The 20,332-nt window shown below is 37.1% G+C and overlaps 2 protein-coding genes across 3 annotated transcripts; both read right to left on the reverse strand.

Moving 5' to 3' along the window:
- Nucleotides 1-4,795: 4,795 nt before the first annotated feature.
- Nucleotides 4,796-8,442, reverse strand: ncoa7a (nuclear receptor coactivator 7a). 2 transcript variants are annotated; one of them, XM_011485065.3, is made up of 7 exons: nt 8,289-8,442; nt 7,335-7,530; nt 6,539-6,688; nt 6,277-6,429; nt 6,087-6,182; nt 5,927-6,000; nt 4,796-5,764 (listed from the first exon to the last, which is right to left on the reverse strand). In XM_011485065.3, the coding sequence occupies exons 1-7, from the start codon at nt 8,312-8,314 to the stop codon at nt 5,626-5,628; spliced, it is 834 nt and encodes a 277-aa protein (XP_011483367.1). In that variant the 5' UTR covers nt 8,315-8,442; the 3' UTR covers nt 4,796-5,625. The 2 variants fall into 2 exon arrangements, with proteins under 2 accessions (XP_011483367.1, XP_011483368.1); XM_011485066.4 differs by lacking the exons at nt 7,335-7,530; nt 8,289-8,442 and adding an exon at nt 6,854-7,025.
- A 7,208-nt stretch (nt 8,443-15,650) lies between these two features.
- cmtm8b (CKLF-like MARVEL transmembrane domain containing 8b) lies at nt 15,651-19,347 on the reverse strand. Its single transcript, XM_004078045.4, has 4 exons — nt 18,161-19,347; nt 17,065-17,238; nt 16,850-16,969; nt 15,651-16,534 (listed from the first exon to the last, which is right to left on the reverse strand). The coding sequence occupies exons 1-4, from the start codon at nt 18,290-18,292 to the stop codon at nt 16,448-16,450; spliced, it is 513 nt and encodes a 170-aa protein (XP_004078093.1). The 5' UTR covers nt 18,293-19,347; the 3' UTR covers nt 15,651-16,447.
- Between the last annotated feature and the right edge of the window lie 985 nt (nt 19,348-20,332).

Below are 20,332 nucleotides of genomic sequence, written 5' to 3' on the forward strand. Positions count from 1 at the left end.
ATTGTTTAGACTTAAATGAGTGACACATATTCCGTCAAAAAATGTTTAAATATCAAACTCACGTTAGTGTCAAGAATCAAGAAAAAAACTGTGTAAACATGTCTTTATGTTCCAAGGTATGATGTATTTAGTGAGGAATGAGGGTCCTCCATGTCATTGAACAGGGAAAGCATAAAGCACTTTGTAAAAATATGTCAAGCATGGTTTTAGGACCTGCAAAAATGTCTGTTATTTAATATGCAAAAGCCTTCTCTTACACAGCACACTTTACTATTGAAAAAATCAAATAAATACATAAACACAAAGTCAATCAAATTTAGTAAAAGATCAAAAAGAGACTGTCCAAGCTACCAAAATGTCATCAAAGCATGAGTAAATACAGCACGTCTGCAGCTTTTTTTTCTTTAAAGTTGACACATTTTCAGGACCAGAAAGTGATTGCAGAGATTTGACCTGCATGGTAACACCAAAAAAGCAAACAAGAATGGACAAGAATTATGAAAATATAGCAGTTTAAAATCAAGAGTCAGATAATCAGATGATTGAAAGAACTCAGTTTTCTATCGGAAGAATCTCATTCAATGTGACTCTTAAAATGAAAATACATCTGGTTCTTGCATAAACTGCATGTTCAATCATGCTGAGACATAGATTATCTGCAATCTCAAAGTCCTACAACACTTACTGCTTAAAGTGAATACGTGTCCATGCTAATGGTATGAAAAAGTTCCCTCTTCACTCTCAAAAGTTGCCTTTTTATGTTAGAGAATTGTTCTCTTCCACGTTTTTCCTGACTTGAGGCTACAAACATTGATCAACTGTAACGCTAAGTAGTGGCAGAAATGAGCATTCGTCAGAACCTTTGCTGTTCATAAATGGTTCCATCAAAGTGAAGGCGTTGCTCTGCTGGCAAGAAGCAGTCTGTAAAACTGGAAAATGAATCAATAAATTTGTTTAAATCTACGTGGCAACAAAATTCTATTTTAACATTCTACGTGCATTTATGTGTGCAAAAAAGAATTAAAAGAAAATCTTTTTAAAACAAAAATCTCTTAAAATAACGTACGATTAATCTATCGGCCTTTAGTCCAGTTTTTGGCACTGTATAAATAACGGGTGAGGTCAAAATAATTGATGTTACTGTAATGTAATTATTGGCTACAACAGGTCAAATCAAGTACCAAAGTTAATCTAAAATTTAAAATCTGGTTTGCACTTGATTTTTGACTGCTTGCTTTAGCATTGGATCACAGGGGACAAAGATAAAGACAAACGTTTAAAGTGTAAAATGAAACCTTTTGAACTTTGTATACAAGATTCCGCTTTTTGTCCTCTTATTATTTTTTGCCCTCTGTTACCGTGCTCCACACTAGCTGGTAGCCGTCCTACATGGTTAGGGAGCCGAAAGTTGTAGACCCCTGGACAAGATCTTTCTTTAAATTGAAAACTGTACAGTGACACTTTCATGTTTAATAATGTAACAGGTTTTGCAACATTTACTAATAGTATTTTTGAATGCACAAAGACTCTTTTGGGTTAGTAACAGTAAAGTCTGTAATCAATTCACTAGAAGAGCACAGAAAAATGAAAAAAAGCATGCAAATGAATTGTCAGAAATTGCCTTGAACATCAAAACAAATGTGGCTTCCTCCCTTCACTGGAAATTGTAAGGGGGGGGGGAATACTGTATGTGGAAGTTCTTACTCATATCTAATATAAACAGTTCCATCTAAAATGCATAAAAGATAATCAAAAACTGTACTACACTGTGTGTGGAGTAATTAACCTTTGTCAATGTGGATTAACACAATAACATAAGGATTGTGAATTTGAGCTGCTTGAGCACTTTCTGCACTTTATGTGGTATCACAGAGAAAATTCCAAATTAAACTAGATCCTTCTCAACAATTAGTTGTGAGAATCTCAGTAGATTATTTTATGTCTGTGTGTGCATGCATTTACATTCAAACAGGAATTGGAAATTTCTTAACACAACGATCATGCCAAACAATTGGGGATTATTATTGCAACTTTTCTAGAAAAGCAACAGCTTGGAGTCTGAAATTGCTAAAAAAAAAAAGAAGTCCAAATTTGTTGTGTGTCGCATTCATGATAATTTAGAGAAAAACCTTCCCACATTATTTGAATGTCCTAAAGCTATCAGCTCTAGGATCTTCAGCGGCCACGTTCAGCTTACAACATTCAGACTTGCATTATCGGAAGTAATGCTATTTGTGTAGTTAGTTAAAATATTTGTTACTGCTGAGGTCTATGGTATGCTGACCTCATTTTGTCGCTTGTTATGGGGGTTTTGGAAATAAAATAAATAGAACCATTGCGTGGTGTGTCGTGTAAGAGCCGCATCCTGTGTGTGTGTGAACAGGAAACCCCTCAGAATTTCATTGCACATTTTCCCAGACCTGATATGAAACTAAACCATGAACTGCCAGGGCTGTTTACTCCACTTTATTTTGTTTAGTAAAATACTGTAAAATATTGGTTCTTCACCACAAGCAATATCAAACTAGTTCTCAGATTGTAGTTTATTTCACAAATATAAAGATAAATACATAATAAAGTGTCTTTTGACAGCTCTATAAAAGAAAACATTTTTATTGTCTTTATGATAACTCACTTGATCAAGAACAGCAAGCCTACCTGCAGACTCACTGAGATTACATCTTTGCAACAACAATTTTTTTTTTGATAGAGTCCCATTTTAAACAAAATCAAAAGTGTTCCTTTTTGCTTAAATCCTTAGAAAAAAAAACAGGCCAACTGAACATTTTTGAGGGTTCAAGTAGTGAGTGTAATCTAGTGTGTTGGCCTTGTTTCATCCAACTTTTCCCTGTGTGTATCTGTCAAACCTTTGTGGAGTTGTACTTTTTTCTGTCGTTTAATTCATGTTTTGTGAATATGACATTTTGTTACAAAATTGTCTTAAGTATGGAGGTGTTTTTATGATGCCAATGCATGCTACTCTCGCTTTTACAGAACAAGCCCACACATGAACACTTTTTCCGCCCTGAATGAAACTTTTTGACCAAAGTGTTGTTTTTGTCGAACATCATGGTTAACACATTAGAACAGAGGAAGCTTTCTCATGGATGCCTTTGATGGTGTAGGATGGTGTAGCATGACGTTCATCACTTATTTTGCACAGAGAACACCAGTGAGATCCTTTTTCTCTGAAGATCAGGAGCTACATCTAAACCCATCCATCCACCTTCTGAACCCCTGTTGGGGTAATGGGGTTGTTGGAGCCTATCCTTGTTACTGTTCGAGAAAAGGTGCAGAACACCTGAATAAGTTGCCAGTCTGTCAGAGAGCCACACAATCACACACGCCTATTCACACCTAGAGAGAATTCAGAGTAACCAAGTACTGGTAAACTATGAAGCATGCTTTTGGGAGGGAGCCCGAGTCCACACAGAAAGGTTCTAGCTGGAATTAATCTATAACCTGATTACACCAATGAATCTAAATAAATTCAACAAATGAATGGGCAAATAAAAATGTTCAATTTAAATAGTTTTTAACCCTTTGCAGATTGACTCTTCATAATTGTTGTTTATTTCCTCTTCCACTTGTTTCTTAATGCTTCAGAAGGCATCAGATCAGCAAAGTTTTCCACCGTGTCCCTTAATTTGAAATATTGCCGACATTTAAAAAAAAAAATCGTATTTAATCCTAAGGGAAGATTTTTTGTACCAACGTTTTTTTTTACTTTATTTTTTTGTAACATACAGTACAGACCAAAAGTTTGGACACACCTTCTCATTCTGTACTGTATTTTACAGCCCCCTGCTGTACTCAACGTACACTTTTGACCGTATAGGTACTTCCAGCTCCACCACCATCATTACATTTTCTGATGACACTGTGGTGTTGGGGCATATCTCCAACAATGAGAAGGTGGTCTAACGACAAGAGATCAAAAACTTTAAGTGTTAGTGCCAAATGCACAACTCACTCCTGAACATTGGCAAATACTTAATTGTTGACTTAATAGTGGACTTTAGTACAAAGCAGTGGCGAAAGGGAATAGTCTCCAAGACCTAGGAATTCACAAAACGCAGGACTTAACTTGGTCCTGCCATACCCATACCCTGTTGTTATCCATAACAAGTGGTGTCAGGAGATTGTGAATGACCTCAGCCATCCCAGTAGTGGACTCTTGCCTGCTGCATTCAGGAAAGCTTGAACCAAGAATCAACGAAAACCAATAACAGTTGCTGAAACTTTTCCAGCATTTACTACCTTGACATTTTCCATTTTGAGACAAGTCACTCTTTGGGCAATTTTCATTTGGAAAAATGTTGACATTACTACTTTAATACTTACTGAATCTTTTTATATCGTTCCCATAGGTTACACAGATTATACTACGTGTCTTTATTACCTTGTCTATTGGGTGTACAAAAAAAACGTTTTATCTCATTCGCACCTTTCAATTTTTGTTTAATTTATATTCCATTATATTCTAATCCTGTGTTTCATATTATTTTTATGTTACATTTCTTTATTTTAAATATCACAGTTGTCTGGGTAGTTTTATATTTTTAACATTAATTTACTTTTCATGTCTTTTAAAATCTGTCTTTAAAAACTTTCTTTTCAAATGTTTACATGTTAAAAAGTTGCACAAAGCACTTCACAGTATGTCATATTGTATATTGACATATACAATTTGAATTTCAAATTTGAGATATTGTTTGCCAAGTTTGAATAGCACCAATAGCACTTCATGAAGAATTTATATATGTATATATATAAATATGAAAAAAGATTCCACTTGGTTTTAAAGAAAACGTTTTATGTGGTTCCACAAAAGTACACCGGCAGTGCCAGCACTGCCAAAGAGTCTCAGACTTTTCAAAGAAATGTTCACACAAACACATCACATGGACATTTCATCTGCTCTCCAGTCTCATTCTTCTCATTACAAATACTTATTTAAATAATAAGATAGCAAAAATATCAGATTTTTTATCAGAGAAATCTAAGAAAGCACAACATTGGAGGTCTTCCCACTCATTTTCTTTCACACCAGTGAAGATTTACATCTAAATCCATGTTATTTTAACGCCTGACAGGCTTGGTTTTTAAATGGAGGTATTTCCAAAAGTAAGTGTGCAGTAAAAGCTTTGCTGGAATACCAGGGATTCATCACAAACAGAAGCACACTTCAACACAAATTCCACAATGCGACAGTCACAATAAGTTCATGGCCTCAAAACAAAGTATCCCTCCATGGAAAAAGATTAGATAAGAGTGTTTAAATACATCCTTCTCCGTACAGTGTGTAAACATTTCATTAAAACAGTTTTCAACCTGCTTAGTGCCCTTTTTATCCAAAGGAGGGCACAGTTCAGTGGCCACTCACTTTCAGCTGTTAAAAAAAAGTCTGTAGCAGCAGATACATGAGTCGATCACAGTTTAACCACGCAGAAAAGAAATTCTGACAACCACTCGAATAGGCACTGTGGAGGACGAAGATGGACAGCCATCTTGGCTGTGGAGTCATCCATGATGGTAGATCCTCCATTAGGATAAAACCGTGGCCGACCATCACATGCCCCTCGAAGGCTTGCAACTCCGAATCAGACTGCTTTGATTGTCCAGTCAGTTTTTTAAGGTCCACACCTCAACATCTTGCACTATAAAGTCTTGGTGTGTGGAAAGAGTTGGGTTGTGAAAGGTTGGGCAGGAAAAGCTGGCACCGTGGTACAGATCAGCATCTAGCCACAGCGCAAAGCCACCACTGAAACATTAGAAAAAATACATTTCTTAATGATTTTCCTTACAAACAGCTACGTGAATGTTAAGATATTCAAAATGCAATAATTATAATGTTTTTTTTATTGGTATAACAGGCCAAAAAATTGCATAGTTTTAAGGATAAATAACTGAGTTTATAGCTTACCCTCCTCCACCAATCTGCAGTGACTCCAAGTCCCCACTCACAAAGTAGGAGTTTTCACCACTCCACTTATATTGCTTAGTAAAAATATAAAGAATAAGCATTTAATTTTCCTACATCGGATTACAGAGCCCTACAACAGCTGTGCACAAAGCTCTTTTACCTGGAAATCCGGGCTGAAGGTGAACAGAAAGGTTTCCCCGGTGCCGTAGCAGTATTTACTGATTCTAAATGGATCTGAAGAAAACGCCCCAAACACCTGAAATGTTAAGAAACACCATTTTGTTAGTTAAAGCATGTGTGTTTTTCCTATTGTGCTAAAAAAAAAAATCTTGAAGTTTTCAGATGCCAACCTTTTTGTGCATGTCTTTGATGACCAGCAGCACTGGGCTGTCCAGACCCGCCATATTTCTGTAGAGGGTCTTCAGGCTGCTTCCATGGATGGCTGTGCTGTAGACCAGATACCACTTGTAGCTCTGAGTTCTTGGTGGTAGATGAGCAAGAAGCTGTTGGAAAAGAGATAACAATCATGTCATACTAGATAAAATATATCAAGGGAAAGTCATGGTCAGAGGTTTAGGCATGAAAAGGCAAAAACAAGTCAGTTTGACTCACTGTTTTTAGGTGGCGGTCATCTATCAGCTGGCTCTGGTCACTCAGGACAGGAAAGCTGTTGCCCACCTCCTGAAATTCCTGTTCATCTGCCTCTGAGTCCTCCAAGCTGCATAGGCTTAGGCGGCGCTTTGTTTGCTTCACTGTAATAATCTGCATCAAATCACAACCACACAAAAATGGATTTAAAACATGAAAAAACACTTTTCTACATTCATCTCAAACTAACTGAACCTGCAAAACTGAATTCTATGTAATCTTATTAACATGCTTTTATGAAATGCACGTATACATATTCTGCACACTTCACAAACCCACCTTCACATATGGCTCCACACAGTCCCCGGCAATATAAAGCACTTTCATATTTTCAATCATCACTTTCAGAGTTCCTAAACTACCCGTCTAGTTCTGCACTGCACGTTTGCTCCTTACAGGAAGCTGCCATCACTTTTTGTAACCTGCAGTTGCCCTCTTTCTTTCATTGGTTGGAAACCGGAGCAGACAGACACTCATTGGCTAGATCTGGAAACAGCGGTTTCTTTTCTTTCCTTACAAAGAAACGAAAGCTAGATTGTGACATACAGGGAGGGAATAGGAAAGGATATCCATAAATAGTCTGGGGGGACGTCCTTTAAGTTGTGCAAAACTGCCATGTGCAGAACTTTCTGTAAGTGAGCACATGGCCAATTTTCTCCCCACGTTTAGACAGAGGTACCTCTTTCCCAGCTGGACCCACTTTACAGCGTGGGCTTTTCCCAAACTTGTACTTAAGTAGTTATGCTTGATCGGAACTCACCTCCCAGTTTGTTGCACTGTTGAGACTGTTGACAGGTTTGCTGCGGAGTGTGTTGATTGCAGCCACCTCTTTCCCTGCAGCAGCTGGATCATTTAGATTTTTCTTCCTGAAGTGTCGAGGCTTACGGTTCTTCTTGCTGCCCTTCATGTAGATATTTGGTGACCACTTCACAAAGAAGGTGTAGAGGTGGTCCACCCTGTTTATAAGACGAATTTTTAAAAGCATATAATGACATATTAAACCTATCTAATTAAAAATGTCTTTGTAAATAGGTATTTGTATTATAAATAGTGTATTTATAAAAAAGTTTACTTCCAATTTCTTTAGAAAAATTTTGTCTATATCAAGAAAAACCTGATCATTTTGTTGAAAATGCAGACAAGACACACCTTGTTTTTTAAGAAATCATAATAATATAACCTTTAGTTTTTTAGGTCTTGTTTTACAAAATGTCCAAGCGTAAACCAAAAGATTAAAACAATAGCAGTACACGATTACATCTGAGCCTTATCATGCATAGGAGTCCTTATTCTTGAATGAAGCTTTGCATCCAGCTAACTCATGTTCGGAACCACTTTCCAGCGTTTTCTAAACGATGACAATTTAGAAAAATTACGCAATCAGTATGGTCTTTCTCTGTCATTTCCTTTCACGCCTTAACTTAGAAACTTTTAAAGAGACCCAGTAATGTTAGCATCCAAAATTCAAACTTTTTCACCTTTGTACAGCAGGACTCAAAATTCAAGACCCCCAAGTTCAAGGAAGATATTTTAAATTTTGAACAGCATCACCCTGAATCAAGAATCTGGCAAATAAAACTTGTAAAAAATCCTGTTTTCTTTCATGTTTTAGATGAAGCATGCAAATCAGAATGCTGTTACTCTCTTTAGATTTCAGAAAACACCACCATATCAAGGATTTAGACTGGGAAAGAGGATTTCTTCTTTGACTTACTCTCCAACGCTGTAGGCAACTCCCATGATTGAAAGATGAAGGTGCAGACGATAAACAGCATAGAAAAGAAGGCTCGTAGCTAAAAAAGCATTTCCAGTCTGAGTCTGGCATCCCTGCTTTTTAAAGGATCGGATCAATCGCTGAGATAAGCTTTTTGACCATTAACCCTTTCTTTTCAAGCTGACTGCTCCACACGGCCTGCACGTATTCTAGCAAGGATTTCACAATGGAAGCCAGAGCTGGTGACATATTAACTTGACCTGCTCTGGGTCTCTTTAAATTTGTTCAGGCGTTACTCTGGCATAGTCCCAGGGACAAAAAAGTTGACTTGACACAAAGATAAAAGCTTGGATGTATGTCAGTAGGGTGAATTGTCTTTCTATTGTCTTACCTTTAATGTGAATTATTAGCCTGTGGTATTTTATCATCTTATCTTAAGAACAAAGTAAGCACGTTTGAACGCTACTTTACTGGAAGCATTTTTGAAACTGTTTTTTTCACTTCTAAATTCTCACCTCTCTGAGATAAACTGTGAGACTTTTGCTTAACAGGAAACTATACTATGAGGGGATAAGACTTAATTCATAATGTATGAATTACACATTATCAAAGCCAGTCATAATTATATTTTTATTCCTGTTTAATGCTCTGATAAAAAGATTGTAATTGAGTCATTGTGTTTCATGTTTAAGGTACAAAGAAGATTGTAGCTAAACTGAGATACTCTCAAATCTAACATCCTCATTTTTGGTTGAATTAAAGTAGATATATGTGGGCCAGCATTCAGTTTTATTTTACTTTACATTTTTTTTTAATGGTTTTATTCTCCAAATGTTGAAGGACTTACTCAGCCATCCATCCACCTTCACAATCCGCTGAATCCCTTTCAGGGTCATGGGGTTGCTGGAGCCTATCCCAGCTAGGTCACCAGCCTGCAGGGTCACTCAACCACAGTTTAGAGCCACCAGAGAAGAAACTGGAGTTCCTGGGAAACAATAAAAATAAAAAACTGCACAAAATCATAGGGAAAAATTTCAAACTCCACAAAGAAAGGACCCAGCCAATATTTGAACCAGGGCCTTCCTACTGCATGATACACCACTGTGCAGCCCTGTAAACTTATATTTCCCAAAAAGTACACTACAGTTCAGTTTTACTTGTTGCAAGCATTATCATGGTCACATTTTCAGCCATTTCACATTTCTGACACCTCTGTGCAAAAAAGATTGACTTTCTTTATGTGACTAGAGAATGAATGACTCTCTTCACATTATTTTCTAAGTCAAATGGTGAACGATGTGTATTTGATGGTGTAACATATTTTTCTTGATCTGTTTTTATTGCTTTTAATGCCCTTCATTTTTTTCTTTTTGCAGCCTAATATGAGCTTTTTCACGTGGGTTTTCCTATAAATGACATGTTTGGATTAAGGCCTTCATTAGTTTGGGGACTATTTGAGACAATAATGCTGCTTTGGTAGTGTTCTAATTTTGCTGCAAAAAGCAGCTTAGTGTTTATGTGTTTTTTGTTTGTTTTTCAGACCAAGAGGCTTTGAGCAAACAAACACTGTAATCATTCTGTCGTCACGCTTTCAGGGCTTTGTCCTGTCAGAGGGTTTGTGGTGTCGGGCTCACCACATTATGACATCCTGATTTCCATAAAACCTCTATACCCTGACAACACGTTGAAAACCGTCAACTTTGGACAGGATGAATTTTCAGGACCGCCTGATACGTCCACTCTAATGTTCAAATCTTTGTTTTTTGTACAACTTTTTGTCATAGAACAAAACAGAACTGTTTTTTTTAGTAAATGAACCTACTGTACAGTTCACTCTGTAATCCAAAACTGCTTCAATGACATCCATCCATCCACTTTCTCAACCTGCTTTACCCTTTTCCAGGTCGCAGGGCTGCCAGACCTAAAACTAGCTACTGTTAGGCCGAAGGCTGGGCACCCTGAACAAGTCGCCGGCCTGTTGTGCACGCAATTATTCACCAATGCACACTAACAATCACACCTATGGACAATTTTGGAGTAATCAATTAACCTATGAACCAAGTCTTTGGACTGACGTAATTTACTAAATGTTTACCATTATGGCTAGATTTTTCCACAGCTTTCTCTCCTCTACCACAGATATCAGCTCCTTCATGATCATTTTCCATCATGCCTGCAGAATTCAACAAGGACATAATGGGGTCAACAATCAGCCTTGAGTGTTTTCCCCCTGGAGAAAAATACAGAATTGATCATTTTGAGACAACAGGTCTTGCACCACAGAGACTACATCGATACATGCTGTAAACACATGCACATTTACACATGTGCTGGAAAAAATGCATCAGTCCATTACATGTACACTCTATTTTTCCGTGTTTTTTGTTTTTGCTTCAGTAAAGTTTTTATAGGCAAACATTTATCTCAGTTTAGACACAATAATTTTAGGTTGCCATAATTTACCTTTGTTACTTTCTGTAATAAAAAAAAAACGTTGGGAAATCCAGCTTCCTCCCACGATCCAAAAATGTGTTTTATAGGTTGATTAATGATTCAAAATTGTCCCTATGTGTGTGTGGTTGTGTGGCCCTCTGACAGACTGGCGACTTGTCAAGAGTCTTCTCCATATTTGCCCAACAGTAACTGGGATAGGCCCCAGCAGCCCATGACCCAAAAAGGGATTCAGTGAATTTGGAAGATTGATGCACTGTAATAAATCCAACCGAAATTTTTTGACTTAACAAAATCTTTTATGTTGTAATAACTCTATAATCCAAGTTCTACTATTCAATTCAACAATTTAAGTCAGTTCAGCAAGTTAAGGTAGTTGTACAGTTCAACATTATTTATTGAGTTGTCTGTACTTATATATCTAAGTTGCAGTTCATTACAGTATGATAAAGTTCTGTGAACTTATCTTTTTTAATTGTGAAATGCGGGAATGGCAACTTTTGGAGTTGGCATTGTCCACTGATTGAGTGGTTTGTCAAGAAGCGTCTGCAGAAGTTTTAACTATTATTTAATGACATAAGTATTAGCAAGTACATAAAGTACGTTATATCCCACAATTCCTTGCGGTGCCGATCTAACAGCAGCATCAAAGTTACACCTACTTAATTTAATTAAATTGAATGAAAGTATAATAACTGTCTGATAACTACATGTTATTTTGAAGATAACATGTAGTTAAACAAAAAAATATATTTATCTTAACTGAAGCAAATAACTAAGTTAGATCAAAGTAAAAAAGTTTATTTTTCCAACATCCATATGAGGTCTTATCACCCTCTCACGGTGGAAAAAGTATTATCTGAGCTTCTTCATCCACTAAATCATCTTCGAATGGACACGCCATGCTGCTTCACCTCTCTGAAAACAAACTAACCTTCAACTAAACCTGCTCCAGACCAGGTTATGTTCAGAGCATGAGTTGCTATGGCAACTTGACATATCCTGAAACATACCTCCATTTCTGGAACCGAAAGCTCAAACTTACCGTTATAACGATAACTTGCTTTCTGGACCCCCCCCCCCCCCCCCCCCCCCCCAGGGCTTCAGCCATTTTGTATGTTTCTCGCCATGTGGCTGCATCGCTAATGGTAGGTTGGAGTTGTGAAGTCCTGTAAGGGAACAGGTGGGAATGTAAATGAAGGGATGATGGGAAATCAGGGCAGGCTTGCTTTGCACCAACAGTCCCGCACACTACTTAGAGGTGAATCTCTACTGAACCCCCTCCACTCTGCAGAAGCCATGTCCTAGAAAAGGTTTTTTGATTTTGCTTTGATTTTTTGATTTTGATTTGAACACTTTTGCGATGCATCAAAGGATAATGGGAGTGGGATTTTAATAAAAGTGAGTATTTAATTTACAGATCTATTTGTTCCGAAAAAACTTTTCGATGCCAAAATGGAAAAAAAACAACCTCCAGAATGTCATCAGTTCATAGAAAAAGGTAAAGGCCACTTTTACACGTGGATCTGTTTTATAGTTATTAAACACAACTAATTAACCAGTTCAGATTCTACTTATATTTCAACAAATCAGCTTGGGTTTTAGTGTACATGAATGCTGCTTATTAATCATGTTACTTCCTTTAACCCTGAGGTTTTCCTCTGGGTGTCATTGAGCGCACAGCTGGTATGGATATGGCTAAACATATTTCTAAAGATTTAACTTACATTTCCTCAAAGGTCCTTCTTTTATTTTTTTATTTTTTTTTGAATTTCACAAAGTGAAAGGCTTGGTGGTAAGCTTTACAGTACAAAAGCAGGTCACTGCAAAATCTGCAGAGAATCAAGGATTCCAAATCTGGTTTGTTCTGGATCACAAACTGCTAATCATAGCATTCAGTCATGAGCCACAGTTAAACAGTTTAGAGAGCATTACAAAAGCAGCGTGTAGCGTTTTACACCTAAGGTCTGTAAACCAATTTATGACTGGGATCTCCAAGTCTGTCTGTTTCTTATCTCCTGCCTTATTGCTCTTTTCACCCACGTGTCTCCTTGCTGAGGTTGGCTGCCCAGCCAGCATTTTTAATTTACTGGATCGTTAAACATAAAAATCTATTTTTGTGGCATCCTGATGCAACAGCCAGTGAAAGACGTATTACTATGAAATCCTGGTGCAGAAGGTCTGACTCTGCAGGAACAATCAAGGTTAATCAGTGATGTCTGCCAGGGAGTGCAGTTTCATTGACCCTCGGACAACACATTACAGGTTACTGAGCACAAAAAAAAGGCTTCAGTGAGTCTTTGAGTGGAGAGGCATGGACAAGAGACCAAAAATGGATTCTTCTGCTTTTGCTTTGCAAGACAAAATAGATTTCAATGTGTAACCTTTTGTACTATTGTAAGAAATAACATTTTTAAATGCTAAACTTTCAAAAGGTCAAAATAATAATAAAAGTAAAGTGTATAATTGAGCTTGACTTTACAAACTGTGTTATTATTTAGTTTTCAAGTCATTATCAAGCATTTACTCATAAAGTTTTTATCTTTTTTTTATATTAGCGATAAACTATAATGACCCCAAACTGTTTCAGGAACTTGCATGTCTATGATGGATTTGGGCCCATCTATTAGTGATCTGTCCTCAGATTGAATCCACATCAGTGAATCTCTACTCCAGGGGAATTGTTTCGAAATTCTGTGCAAACACTCAAACAGCAAAGAGTCAAAACCGTTGTAGAAAAACTGGACCTTCAGTTGACTAACACAGAATGAGCTCATGACGGCTAATAAACTTTGCAAGGTTTACATGAGGAGTTTTATTGACGCCGTCACTGTGACGGGACTATTAAATGGTCCCAGCTTTCTTTTGCCTACATTACAAGTCTGAATAAATGAGGTCAATGATTACCTTATGCAAAAAATGGGAGTCGAACAGAGTCTGGTAACTTGCCAAATTCAACTTGATTTTCAGCAGAATGTATAACTAACTTCTGCACTTTTGACCAGACTGGACTTTACATAAAAGAAAAAACAAGGTCAGCATTCTTCTCCCATTGCGGGCTAGAATCTCTCTCTCTCTCTCTCTCTATTTCAGGCATTAAGACAATTCTTGTATAAAAAAAAGGCAACTGAGCTAGAGGTGAAGAATTCAATTAATGTTTTTTCTGCAATGTTTTACCACAGTATGTCATGCTTTTTTTCCTTGTGCATTTAAGAGAAAAAAAGCTTTTCCCAATGGAAGAGTATTAAATGCTCCATGGCATATTAAAGAGTGCTACTTTGTGGTCTCACGAGGCCAAAAACTATAGCGACTTACAGGACCAAAAAAAGAACAACACATCCACTTTGCATTTTGCATCTTTCACATGTAAAATATTTTTCCTCCCCTTCACATGCACAGATATTTCAATTTCTTTTAGCTGGTTTGGGGTTAAACGACAGTTTCTGCTGCAATGCACATGCGCACACTGGCAGAAATTCAGTTGAAGTCAGAGGTTGTTTGTTGACTTTTATGTGCCGCACGTAACAATTAAACTGAAGTTTATGACACGTACTAACCGGTTTTAAGCCACAGCTGCCCACTACGGCTCAAAAAACATGAAATGGAGGGAACTCTGTAGTATTTTTAAAGTTGATCTTTGCCACCACATTAGTGCTGTTTCAAACTGAATAAATGTGTTCCTGTCAGAATGTCCACATTAGAAAATTAAATTAAAACTACGCAATTTTGTTACTAAATAAACTCTGAGAAGAGTTAAGAATTAGAGAGTGTGGAAAATAAGTTAGTACTTGAAAATATTGAAAATGATTCCGTGTTGTGTTCAATTTCCAAGTGAATATTGGATTTTTTTTCTATGTTCTTCTAGTTTAGTGTAAAGCTCTATGAACCAGTTAAGATTTCTGACAGTTTTACATGTTCCTATTGTCTTAATAGTTCTGTAGAATCACAAATATTATCAGGAAGCAGCAAAGCAGCCATTTAACGTTAAAATTGTTTATTTTGTTATGAAACTCAGCTTCTCTCTCTGGGAACTGAGCATGCTTATCCACAAACTTGCCCAGATTACAGCATTTTGCTGTTTCATAACTGAGGCTAGATTTTGGGTGTACTAACAAGTTTGGTAATGTGATTATTAAACAGTAATAGTGTGAAACTGCCAGTAGCAGAGCTGTTTTTAGAGGAAGATGGGTTTGGTACGCAAAGACCAACTCTTATGAAAAAGCCACACTTCTCAAAAATACGAATGCCATTAACGTTGAAGATTTGCTTCATCTGAATCAGAATTGCTATTTTGTTTTTACAAAACATTAGTTGCCACTTTTCTGACATTTTTTAGCTCTGCAGTTCAACACCTCTGAAGAGTCCTGACTGCTGTGCTGAACGACTTGTAGTTCAATTTAGGTCACACCTCGCTGTCATGAATGAGTTTTTTATGGAGTGTAAAGTAATTTAAATTAAAGGTTTTTTTGGAGGGGTTGTGGGGAACTGACAGCTCCAAGTTCCTCATTTACCTCATGATGCCTGAATTTGTTCCCAGCTATAAAAAAAATCCCTTATGTTTTTGCTTTCATGGTGATGCTAAATTAAGATAAGTGGTTTGATGGATGTTTGCATCCATCTGCCATCTGGCTCAGACATTGCAGATTTAGAAGTTCTGGTATTTTCCTTTTGATTATTTGGGAACTTTGCAGATAGGAGTTTTCATGTCCTGGTGTTTTATGATTAATGCAAAACCGTTAAAAGCATTGACTATCTGCTTTAAAACTAGATTCAGTCTCATGCAGTTTTTTCCTAAATCAATATATCTGGTTGAATATATTGATTTTATTCAGCTCTTGTTACAGCAATGTAACGTGTTTGCAAGAAGACAAAAACAATAGCTGCTTTCATAATTGGTTTATACAATAGGTAACTTATTTTTGCGTAAAATAAAGCTGAGTAATAAATATACATTACAGCAAGTTTAATAATCAAACATGCAAAGTTTCTCTTTATATCTTTATCTTACCAGCAAACACTGAAACTAATAAAAAACTAAAACACTGGATATCTGCAGAACCTTTAAGGGCAATTGTGGATGCTCCCTTCCTTGGGGCATTAGATAACAAAAATGTTCTTGAAGTCAAAACGTTTAGTTAAAATTTTATCACAAAAAATTATGACAATACATATGAATACTGAGATTTGGTGATATAGGGGCAGTTAAATGTGCAAAATATAAAATTATATGAAAATAGGAGCTTTTATATTCCAGAGTAAAGAAACATGTCTATAAAAAGAAGCCACAATAGGGACATTTGATAACACAAATTTACTATACTTAAATTAGAAACAAAACTAATTCTTACCAAAGGAGAAGTAAATAGATTCTACGCAATGTAAAAGAAAAAACGTTGATGGAAAGTGGACTTTTGTCCTACATTTTCATGTTTATTTTTGACTTATGTTCAGATATGACAGTTGCACAGGTGGATACAACAAGTAACAATTCCACTTCACACAAATGTAGAGAAAAGTCGTTTTCTCTCTCTGTTAAATTCCTTTGTTTATTTTAGCTGATAAAATATATCAGTGAACTCAACCTCACTGCTGCTTAGTGATACTCTCTGCAACATTTATTGATTAAAGGCAGCCACCCCTGCCCTTCTATGTAATAGTTACGCACAGGGAAGCTTCAACCCTTTTTGAAACATGGGAAAATGTGATGACTACTGCTCTTCTTCTGAGCTTTTCCAGGCGTGAAGGCTCAGGCAGCTGCTCCCTGCATAGCACAGCGTGGTGAGAAATGCAAAGAACTGGAAAAGGAAGAGGACAGTTGCAAAATTTTAGTGACTGTTCTTGTTGTATTTGCAAGACAGTAATGCCTTGTCAACCAGTTATTGTGGTTTATAACTGTACGGTTGTTCACTTTCTGTCACCTTTTGGGTGTCATTTAGAAGAAAATTGAATATTTTTTATTTTTCCCATATGGAAAAATGATTAAAACGTAAATCATTTCTGATTGGTTCCGTTTTTTCAAAAGTTTCAAAGGTGCAGAGAATTCTTTTTTAACTTATATGTTCACAAAATGAAAACTAAATGTCTGTATGAACAAAAAAGGATGTTCTTACTGCAGATGCTGCCCAACAGTTGTAGTTATGTCGCCCTCTGATGGCCTGGCTGACAGAAAGAGCATGTACCACTGCTGTTACCAGATACAGTGCTGTCGCGCTGCAGTCAAAGCACACAGACTGAAAGAAACAACGTTTTGTCATGTATGAATCAAAACAGCTCCTTTGAGCTACACTGGAGGGAATCTAATGTTTGCAAGGTTTGTGCATGTTACCAGTGTTGTCCAGGGGATCTGTGGTAACCTGTCATGAGCTCTGGTGAGGTAAATTATAAACAGGCACACCGTTAAAATCCAGAAAACGATGGCAACAAACATCACCCAGCTAAGAGCAGGGAGATGAAAATAATCTGTGCCCGCGACCAGAATCCACACCAACATGCCACACACCTGACGAGAGAACAGAAAACAACCTTTTTCATTTCTGATCATCTATTTCTATTGTCTATAAATTTGAATTTCTGCCCTGAATTGTTTTTTTTTTCCTGTGATGCCCCTTTTCTAGCTAAACCACACCCTTCCTTATCCACAACAAAACATGTAGACTCCCACGAGAGACAAAAATACTTTCACTAGTAGAACATAACTGTTTCTTTGCAAAGCAAATCACAAATTGGTTTGTAGTTTTACATTAGCCTTGTTTTACTACAAAGTTAAAATCATTTTCAATGAAATATAACTATATTCAAGATGCATCTAGAAGCCTGCATATATCATTTTGGACACTCTTTGTGATGCGTTTATATGCATTTATGAGAAAATGGTGCAGAATTCGCCTAAAAATTTTATCTGGTGATGTTGGAACAGAAAACATCAGTTGTGGCCAATCCGATTCCTGACCTTGTTTTGGATTAGGCCATCCAGACTTTTTTCCTGTAGTTGACATGAAAAGGAAGACGAACAATGAGGAAAGGAGAGGAGGAAAACTGGACTTGTTTTGTGTTTTTGGTTAACCTCCTATTTTCATGCAAACAGTGTCTTTGTCTTTTAGGCTTTTTGTTTTTTGCTTTGTTTTTATATTTATATTTATTCTTTTCAAAGCTGGGTAAAGCTTTTCTGACTTTTTGGTTTATTTTTGTTGTTACTATTTTATGGTGTAGAATACTGTCTCATGCAAAATAAAACCTTCCATTTTTTAAAATGCTTATAAGCATGCAAATCATCACTATATAGTTTTTTTTTACTTCTCTGGCCAATAAAACAAACAAAAACTAAACAAATCTCTTTTTTTTCTAAAAGTAACCTCTTGTCCTCAGCTTAATGTCAGAGCTCCTGAGCAGCGTGAAGGCAGAGTCTAACAAGTGAACCTTACTATCTCAGAGAGGAGGAGTATTCCTTTAGCTGTTGAAGTGAAATGCTGGTCAAAGGCCAAGGTAGATGTGGAGGTATTGTGGTGCAGTGATGAGGGTCCCCTGCGAGTTGACGCTGCACTCGGTAGCTCCATAATGCACTTCCACACAGTGCCTGCGTGCACTGAAAGAGGCTGTCACTGTGGAGGAAGTTGTCTTCTGGTCCTGGAATCTGGCAAGGACACCCATTTGGGAAACAATAAAGTCATATTAGAGCTGTCAGTTTGTGGTCAATGCAATGACAGACATTGTTTCAAGACAGACCACTTTTGTGTTTTTCAAGTTTATATAAAGTACCGTTTGTTGTAAAAGCCACTCCAGGGGTGTTCTGGACTTAAAGTGAGAAGACAAATTGTGCTAAAATGTGCTTTTTGTGAGAGAAAGAGCAACATTGTCAATCAGTTTGCAGAGCACCATTAATTCACTTTTATTATTTTTTGAATTAGGAATATTGTAGCACTTAAGATTAGGCTCAAAGCTGTTCATTCAGACAAGTCAAACAAACATCTTCATATGAGACAGAAATAAAGTAAACGTTAATAATAAAGGAAGCTTACCTGAATGTGGCGCTGCGATGAATTGGCGAACCATCCAGCGTGTACCCTGTCTTTGCCCAACAATGGCTGGGATAGGCTCCAGCAACCCAATGACTCCCCAAAACGGATTGAGCGGGTCTTAAGAAATTGATGGATGGATGGAAAGTTGCCAAAAGAAAAAACAAAAACTAGGTTCAAAATCAGTCTGTTCAGTTTTGTTTGTGCTCAGGACAAAATAGATGTATCCACGTTACCCTGGCTTGGACCGCAATTGACTTTTAGTTTAATTGCATGTAAATAATATAACCTTTACCTCGTACATACAGATTCATGATACGCTGGATGGAAAACGAAATTTTTCCCCAGCGAAATTAACAAACTTTTGAGTTCTCTTTTAAGTTAAACTGAACCACAAAAAATATAAGCTGACGAGACACTGCAATGCAGTGATGGACACAATGACAGATTCTGGCCACACGGGGGCAGTAGTTACACACAGCGATTAAGAGTTATTTAGGGGAGAGGGGAAAAAAACCAAGAGCAAAGCAAATGGACAAAAGGGAAGAGGTTGAGGCCAAACGAGACTCACTAAGCTGGTTAATTGTCAGCATCGGTGGGTGTGGAAATTGCCGTTTTCACTCATTTATTCTTTTGTTGTTGGTGTCATTGTGTGACCAAACAACACTCCATTATTTCCTGACTGCTCTGGGAGCGCAGAGGCATGTGTGCCTTAGGCCTGCTTGCATTTAGGAAACTAGTAAAAAAAGAAGCTGATATGTAATATATTTTGAAGCTGCGACCAGTGAATTGCAATGTTTTGACGCATGTGAATGGGCTTGTTGGAGTCGTTTCTGCAGGCCAAGTTAAAAAGAAAGCAGAAATGCACATGAAAACCCTCAGATGGATAGAGTTGTGGCCACAGCCTCCACAGTTTGATGCGAGTCAGTATAGACAGAAATGACTGGAGTAACAAAGGCACGTTATTAAACTAAAATAAACAGAAATGTGTGTGTTTCTTGAGTAATTTTTTTTACCCTGAGAGCTTACTAATCTCTTGTTTCCAATTGAATGAACTAGTAACCTCCACATGTTTCTCCGATTCAGTCAACATAGTAAAGATAGGTGTAGATTCTTCATGTTGTTATATGTTATTACTTTTGCATTTTTTGCACATTTTAAATACCCTTTTATTCTTTTTGCACATTGTTGTTATTCTTCTTTTTTTCTCTTCTTTTTTCTCTATTTTGCTCTGACCCGCTGTGACAGTTGAATTTCCCCCACGTGGGATCAATAAAGAATATCTTATCTTATTTTATCTTATTATGAGTTATGCAACTGCATATTTAACTTTTTTTAATCTACTTGATAGATTAATTTCAGCTGCTGGGTACATTCTGCTCCACATGCAATATATCCACTGCAGCAATCCATACTGTGCATTACCCTTTCTCTCTGGCTTCTCTTGCTCAATTCCTCTCATTTTACTGAAGCACCAGGTAGGTTTGTCTTCCATGAGCAAGTCACTGATTAATGCAGCCAGGATATAAACAGAGCTCATGGCACACCAGAGCATTTCTTCAGAGAATTCACAGCAGTCTG

The sequence above is a fragment of the Oryzias latipes genome, chromosome 16 (assembly GCF_053564925.1).
Source record: "Oryzias latipes strain Hd-rR chromosome 16, Olatipes_Hd-rR_3.1".
Classification (NCBI taxonomy): domain Eukaryota; kingdom Metazoa; phylum Chordata; class Actinopteri; order Beloniformes; family Adrianichthyidae; genus Oryzias; species Oryzias latipes.

Excerpts from the sequence above, each read along its gene's own strand:
- cmtm8b (XM_004078045.4), bottom strand. The coding sequence starts at position 18,292 with ATGGAGCTACCGAGTGCAGCGTCAACTCGCAGGGGACCCTCATCACTG. Across the intron at positions 17,239-18,160 it reads TACTCCTCCTCTCTGAGATA|GTGTGTGGCATGTTGGTGTG; the intron begins GTAAGGTTCACT and ends TTCTCTCGTCAG. Across the intron at positions 16,970-17,064 it reads AGATCCCCTGGACAACACTG|TCTGTGTGCTTTGACTGCAG; the intron begins GTAACATGCACA and ends TGTTTCTTTCAG.
- ncoa7a (XM_011485065.3), bottom strand. The coding sequence starts at position 8,314 with ATGGGAGTTGCCTACAGCGTTGGAGA. Across the intron at positions 7,531-8,288 it reads GTTGCCTACAGCGTTGGAGA|GGTGGACCACCTCTACACCT; the intron begins GTAAGTCAAAGA and ends TCTTATAAACAG. Across the intron at positions 6,430-6,538 it reads ATGACCGCCACCTAAAAACA|CTTCTTGCTCATCTACCACC; the intron begins GTGAGTCAAACT and ends CTTTTCCAACAG.